A 7855-nucleotide genomic window follows, 5' to 3' on the forward strand; every position below is an offset into this window, starting at 1 on the left:
TGCGTTTAACATACAGAATTTTTTCTTTCTTTACTTTTCACACAATGTTGTCCCCACTGCCTGTGAGATTTTGTTTTTCAGACAGGTACGATGTGCTTTAGATATGGGCATTAAACGCAGTTTTCGTTCCATAGAAAATTCAGTGTGAAGTGACCAAAAATGGCAAAAGTAGAAAATGACAAATAGGACAAAACACATGCGCCCGATTCATTCATCAATAGCTTAGACGAATAATAAGTTAGACATGATAAAGCCTCCATCCTTACTGCTTTGATTCAAATGGTCACTCTGACTCGGTTTGTACAGATTGCAGATGGTGGAATGCCTCCCCGCTTTGACCCCAGGCAGTTTGTTTTTAACCTTCCCTCTGAATCTCTTCCTGAGTTACACTTACAGATAAATCACCGTCTTCCTCTTTTTCTCTCTTCATACAGTTTCTATTTTTCCCTTCAAGGCACCATCCTTCATCAGTTTATCTCTCCATCTTCCTCTTGCTCTGTCTCTCTGTGGGGAAGGGCCCAGTAATGCCAGACTAATAAATCATTCATGATGAATACCCATCACCCTCCTCTCTTCCTTCTTCTTCCTTCCTTTCTTCCTCCTCCTCCTCCTTCACCCTGCCATCCTCCTTTTCCGCCTTACAGTACCGACCAGAATCGCCACGCCCCGCAGACGGTAATTCACACTCAGACCCGCAAACACGTTGAACACGTTGGGTTCGTCAGCCGGCGTTTCTGGCGCAGTCCTACACCGGCTCAGAGGACATAAAGCGGCGCGTCGTATATGCTGGATGTGGGAGGCAGCGTCGCCTCAGATGCGGTGCAAACAGACACGCGTCAAAGCCCAGACAGGTCACAGCCACAGCAGACAGCCAGAGAGACAGCAAAGTGGGGAGCGAGAGAAATAAACATGCCCAAGGAGAAGGAGCAGAGGAGGAAGGGATGCCTGTGGGGCGAATCAGAGGGATATGTGACACATAGCTGCAGTCATTCAATGGCTTTCACACAAGGATGAGCCAATGGTTTTGGCAGAACGGCGACACCACCTCATGTTCCAAAACTATGACGGAAAGCTAACCTTATCTTGCGGTGTCCGCCATTTAGGAGCCTCGTTTACTGCACTGTTATGGGACTGTAAGTGCCAAGACGACACTTGACAGCTGCCCTGCTGCTCGGCCCTTCTCCGTCTCGTTCGGCAGAAAACAAATAAGTCTGAACAGTCCGCCTCCCTCTCACCGCTCATGTCATCCTGAAGAGCAAACGGGCGGTGCCTACATCCAGACGTGCATATAGCGAAAGGTCAACGGCCACCAACACTTCCAAGCACAACGCAAACCAAAGTAACGATGCATGCATTTGCATGACCTGTAAAAATCGCCCTCGGCCCCCCCAGGGCATCGGATGGCCCTTCATTATGACCCCATCCCTCCCACCATTTGCAAAAAAGCCCCAGCTTCCTTTTCACTCCCTGCAGTGCAACAATCTATCTGCCGGAGACAATAGCCGGGTTTCCATTCACTTGCAAAGCAAATCTGAAGCAATGTTCAGAAGGAGAAAAAGAAAAGAAAAAAACAAAAAAACAAAGAAGGAAATGCAAATCCCACTTGTGCGTTAACTGGTGTCAAGCAAATAACATAAACTGGCGCAGCCGCAGGGTGGTAAAAGCTCCACTGGTCGCGGTTGTAACACATTAAAAGCTCAAGGAGGAATAAAAATTCCCTCACTGCTGCAGTGGAGATCTTCTATAGGGATCGCTTTCATCTCTGGAGACATCTGGTCTGTCCCTCCAGTTTACTGGGTACCAGCTCAGAACGTTGAGTCCCACCTTATCCAGACTGGATACAATTTGAAAAAGTTGTTTCCACGACTCTAACCCACACCGGGTTTTTTTTTGTTTTTGTTTTTTTTAAACGAATACAACCTCTTTAATAATTGCTTACTTGCACAGGGTTTCTACGGCTTGATGCTGAGGAACACCAAACGTATACCAGCTTCTCTCCAAAACATTGGTGTAGAGAGGGAGAAGTACTAAAGTACCTTTGTATTAGTAATTTCAGACTGCCAGGGAAGAAACTGTTTTCCATTAAATTTTAATAACAATTTGACGAACCTAGTAGAATCAATATGACGTCCTTGCCGCTTCCCTCTCTAACAAAAACATGAAGGACAGACTTGATAGATAACATCTGTGGCAGATTTAGTTTGACATTGAATTATTTGGACATCAGAACAGAGGACCAAATAGAGCCATCCAGGAAAAGAACCTCCTACCAACTGTGACGCACGGAGGTGGAAATCTAATGCACTGGGAATACTTTGCTGAAGGAGGACCTGAAAAGTTCCCCAACATAGAATCCGCCATGAATTCCACCATCCTTGAGAAAACTGGTGGACCATTTGTAAACGGGAAGAAAATGGAAGCAAGAATTGGATGGCGCAGCACGGCAATGACAAACAAATGAGCAGAGACTTGCTGTACGAGCCAGAGTCGCCTCAAACGTTCTAAATTTTGCTCAACTTTCCTCGGACCGATTCGGAAGGCGGCTGCAAAAAGTACATCCATACAATTTGTTTGACATCCAAAGAAAAATACACTAAGACTAAACTTTGAGCATACACGTTTCTGTGCTGGACATTACAAGCAGTTTAAATCTCTTAAAGATCTCCTGGAATGCATAGGGGAGCTATACTGCTCCTTATAGGTCTTATGTCGCACATGCACAGAACGATGTGATACTTGATGATGCGCCATAACAACTAACAGCATCATCACTGACTTATGGAAAACGAGGGAGCAGCTGACAGATTGCACTGCGGCAGAACCTGCAGCTCGTAAAATGATTTCGAGCGCTTCAGACTGCACGGATGAAATATTTCAGTCTGAGCGCTGCTCACATGAGTCGCTAAGCCTTCCTTCTTCGCCGTCACCCTCCATGTCAGCCACTTCTCGTTGCAAACAACACCTTGTGAAGTGCTGTCTGCAAGCGAGGCTGTGATACGTCAGTGTCTCGCCTCAGGACACAGGATCTCATGAACCTGATTTGACCAATTAAATAGTGCACACAAATACACTTCTTTATATTGGATGGAGACTTTTTTGCACAGTAAATATCGGATTAATTGGTCTCTAGAAATTAACATAGAACTGAGATGATGTGTGAATCATCCAGTGTGTCCCATGTTAGCCTGGGATGAACTACCGAGACATCCATGGTACAACCTGCCTCTCGCCAAATGACGGCAAGAAAAAGCCACCAATGTTGCTCCTTGAAGGTCTATTTTTGTCAGATTAGAAGGGGATTACAGCATACATTGCTGGACACACGGGACGCGACTTTGCTCCCTCTTTACTCATTTCCCACATAACTTGCACAATGAGGCAACCATTGCTTGATCTTTTCCAGAAGTCCGACCAACGAAATTTGTGCATGTGAAATTTGGAGCTTGTACACGGAGGTGTGCACGCGCGGACTAGTGACGCGACACAAGAAGGTTGAAAAGTGTTCAATTTTCTCAGCAGCTGGGACATGCTACCGATGACGCTGACAAAACTCTAACATTTTTCACCCTTTTTGTGTTGTGTCACTGGCTCACGCATGCACGTCTACAAGCTCAAAATTTTACATGCACAAGTTTCGCTGGTCGCTTGGTTGGAGGACGGTAAATGATTGTTGCCTCACCATGAAAGTCCTGTAGGAAATCAATAACTAGGGTGCGATGTTGCCTCCTGTATGTTGAGCCCTTTAGAACCGCCAACCGGGTGCTGCCACTGCGATTTACGATTAAAACAAAAAAAAAGCAGGGACATATTTTCAGCCCTGCACAGTGGATTTTGTCCCTATCTAACCAATAAGCTCAAATCAGTTATTCCTAAACCATAGTCTTAGTCAAAGGACCCCCTACTGATCCTTGGATCCCAGTTTGGGAACCTCAGACTCACACTACTTGGCAGTGCCTCATTCAAGAACAGTACAAGCAAGACACTTGTGTGTGTGCCACAGATAGTATGTTCATTTAATGAGTGAATAATATCCCTCCTGCATGTCCAATGAACTGTGGGTTGAGGGAATGGGGCGGGGGCATGAGTGGGGTGGCGGTAATACAATAGGAGTGTTAGGGAGTGTGGGAACCAATTCTCCATGGGACAATAGGCACTTCCCAGTGGCCACAGTGTATCCATTCACTACCAGTTGCTGGGCCGGCGCGGCACGGCGCTGAATGTGCACCAGCTCAGCATAACGTTGCTTTCTCCCAAACAAGACCAGACTGTTTCCTATCCCAAAGACAACACGGTCCGGCTCGAACCTACACACAGCCCCATTCTCACATAGGCCGTCTCTCCGTGTCGGCGCGCCTCTCCCGCTTTCTGACACCAACACTCACACCAACAAGAGGAGGAGCGCGACAAGGCCGCGGATTGTGAAGATTGTGGCTGCCTCGCCGTAACTAGGCCACCGTTTCTCCACCGATCGTGGAGAGATATTCTGGGCTGAGATGTTATTAGTGTGACCCAGTTTGCCCATCACCAGGTGACTGCAGGAGGAGGTACGCCCCACAGGGACACGGGCTTTCAAGGACAACGCGTGCACAGTTGAGGGGGGGAGGTGTGTTGTTGCTGAGGTAAGAGGAAGATGTGATTAGTTGAACGCTGCGCTCGGGAGAAACAATCTCTGGACAGTCACAGGTGTGAAGAACTGGAAGTGACCCAATCTCAGGCCTTTGCGCCAACCTTTTCTTTTGTGTGCATGCCCTTGGGTTGCTGTAGCAACAGAGTCTGAGAACCCCCCCCCCCAAAAAAACAAGCTTTGAGGAGCAAATAAGAGTGAGAGTTTTCACAGAGAGAGAGTTGATGCCCATCAGAAGTGATGACATAATTTTGGCTTCATTTATTTTCCCACACAGTCATGTTTGACTGTTACCTAATTAAACATGCTTTTACCTAAAAAGTTGGTTTAGCTGTCCGAGGACGCAAGAGAAATTTAAAGGAACCACCTGGAAAAAGTCAGGATCCATGAGAATCACAAAAAGACAAAATAAGTTCACACAGTCTATCAATTTGCCAGCTTTTTGTCAGGGGCAACATCCACAGCGATTTCAGGAATGCATAAATTACATTTCCAAATCAACTGATGTCTGGCCTTTGACTGGGCCATTCTGACACAAATCATTGACATTTTCACACTCCACATGTCCTGTGTTTATAGTTGAGTTGACATCAAAGCATTTATTGACCTGACTTTGATTTGATTGGACGATGACATCGTAGCTCTGGCTTCCACCAGAACAATGTAGGGTTGTCGGAAGGCGTGCCAACCTGGTGTATGTTCTCATGTGTTGACCTCAAATCTTTTACCTGCGAACTCTGACCTGCTTCTCTCTCCCCACAGCATGATGCTGCCATCGCCACGTTTCCGTTAAGTCTTCCTTAACAGCAGCTTTCTTCTGCTCATTTTTCCAGAGACAGTAACGATTCTGCATTTCTGAATCATTTGAAGACGCCGTTTCTCACTCAGAGATTCCTGAATCACTGAAGCACAAGATTTCCAGACAGAAGATGTCAAATTCTTAAAGATTCGATTCGATTCAAAATGTAACCGTGGATTCTGATTTATATTCTGGTTTATATTCAACACAAGTCAGTCCAAACTTATACAACTCAAGCCGGTGTATGTTCTTACGTGTTTAACCATTTTTGAAAAAGAAGTCCAAGGTCACAATAAAAAAATTGTCCCAATAACAACATCCAATGTTAATATTGCTGTTAAGTCCAATAATTGATATTTACTGATAACATATTTTTCCTACCCTTTCAAAACTGAAAATAAATCGACTACACGGTTCACACTGCTTCCCAACACCGTTCCAAAACACAAACCACAACGTGCAAAGAAATGTTATTAATATCCGCTCAGTTCTACTTACAGGGCTGATATCAATGTGTTGTCACCTGTAAATTGAAACATAGACAATTTTTACTTTTACCTGTCATTTTCTAAAACTACTTTCTGCCTAGTCAGAGTATTTATATTTTTGTAAGAAGTCTGATTTGCAATATGATCTTCTTGTCCCTCCGACCCAACAAGACGTTGGTTAATCTGTCCTGGAGGGGTTAGCAAGCCTTAAAACAAACAACATAAAGAGTTCTAGGGGAAGTTGAGGAAATGTGAGGCCATAATGAAGACCAAACTAACCTCACATTATCAGAATAAAATCTCAGTCCTGTCATGTAAAGTGATGGAGGGTTTATTTAAGGGCTTTCTGTTTCCCTACTTTACAGTCAACGTGTACGTCAAGATTTCTGTTGTTTCTTGCAACATACATACTCTGATTTCTGTGTAAGTGGTATGAATACTTTTGCGAGACACTGTAGATCAGTGGTCCCCAAACTACGGCCCACGGGCCAGATGCGGCCCGCCTCCACATTTGGTCCGGCCCCCTGAACAATACCAGAGTATTTTCATATATGTGCATTTTTATTTGATAAGTTGGACTTTTGCAATAAAATGTTCCTTAGTAATGAACTTTATTTATTATTAACTATTAGTTAGTAACTATTTTATATATGCATATAATTGACCCTAACCCTTTTTTTTATGTGGAGAACCCAGTGTTATTTGGTTATTATTTATTTCATAAATAGTGATATTTCCTGACTTTTGTTCTCTGAAGAATCCAGAAAAGGTTATTTGATTGTGCTTTCTGAAAAACAATACATTTTTATGTTTAGCACTCTTACAATCGTCACACTTTTTCTGTTACAAAATGACCCCGGGCCCCCATCAGAGAAGGGACAAGTTATGTGGCCCTCACAGGAGAAAGTTTGGGGACCCCTGCTGTAGATGATGTCGCTGCTAGTCTATTTCAATTAGGATTGCAGGATTTCTTTACACACACTATTCACGTTTACAGTCACAGCTCGATCCTGTCCATATTCGTGCATTACAGAGAACATGTTTTAAACGGGGTTTAACGTTTTTTTGTCACTGATCTGATCGCCTTGTCTTGAGCACTAGTTTCATGTCAGGTCACTGCAGAGTCCAACACAGGTAGTGCAGACAGAAAACAATCTGATTCATGGTAGTTTTAACCGCAGTCCTCCAGGGATTATCTATCTAAGAAGCTCATGCTTTCGGATCTGCATTTATCTCCTTACGAAACGGTGTCGGAATTGAGCTACGGCTTCCAGAATGCAGTTTACAGCGTGGTGGGCTGCCGGCCACTATCGTTACGCAGCGAATCCTCTTACCTGCATGGAGTCGGCGCTGATTATTTCTCCCTGAAGCCGCTTTCCGATCTCGATTGCCAGCTTGGACTTCCCGGTACCGGTAGCTCCCAGGATCACGACTAAAGACGGGACCGTCGCTCTCCGTAAGACGCACTGCACGCGCAGACTGGAGGCCGCCATGATGCAGTCTCCTCCCGCTGCCCAGCTGACACCCTCGCGCGTGCGCAGAAGCGGCATGTGGTTTACGAGACAGCTGGGCCGCCGTTGCTATAGCGACACTGGTTAATTGGCGATTATTCGCGGCTGCCGTTGCGTTTTGCATGTCATTATGCAGTGTTGTCTGTTTATTATCATTTTTGACATTTCAGTCGGTTACACTCCACTGTTTGATTTGTGACAGTTTTTTTTTTTTTCTAGTTTGAAGTAACAGGATGTTCACCGCCTCGAGGGAGGATTTAGTTGGTGCGTTCAAGTTGTGGTCACGTGTTTGTTTACAACGCTTTACGGGGGACATTTTCGGCACAGCTGGCGTGGTTTCTATGGAAACTATCGATGCTGCTGCAGTGATGAGGTCTGACGCTTGTTACCATGACAAAAGATGCTTGGAGGTTGCCTTGGAGACTGCTGGAAA

At 45.0% G+C, this 7855-nt stretch overlaps 1 protein-coding gene across 5 annotated transcripts in view; it reads right to left on the reverse strand.

The window, feature by feature from the left end:
- The window catches only part of trit1 (tRNA isopentenyltransferase 1), a 40840-nt gene extending 33364 nt beyond the window's left edge, over positions 1-7476 (reverse strand). For 4 of the 5 annotated variants that reach the window (XM_028035140.1, XM_028035143.1, XM_028035141.1 and 1 more), the window contains exon 1: positions 7246-7476. In XM_028035140.1, the coding sequence (XP_027890941.1) occupies positions 7246-7461 (216 nt within the window). In that variant the 5' untranslated portion in view covers positions 7462-7476. Of the gene's footprint in view, positions 1-1077; positions 1258-7245 lie in introns of those variants that run through there. The other variant, XM_028035142.1, reaches the window with a different exon arrangement.
- Positions 7477-7855: the final 379 nt, after the last annotated feature.

Source organism: Xiphophorus couchianus, chromosome 13, assembly GCF_001444195.1.
Source record: "Xiphophorus couchianus chromosome 13, X_couchianus-1.0, whole genome shotgun sequence".
NCBI lineage: Eukaryota > Metazoa > Chordata > Actinopteri > Cyprinodontiformes > Poeciliidae > Xiphophorus > Xiphophorus couchianus.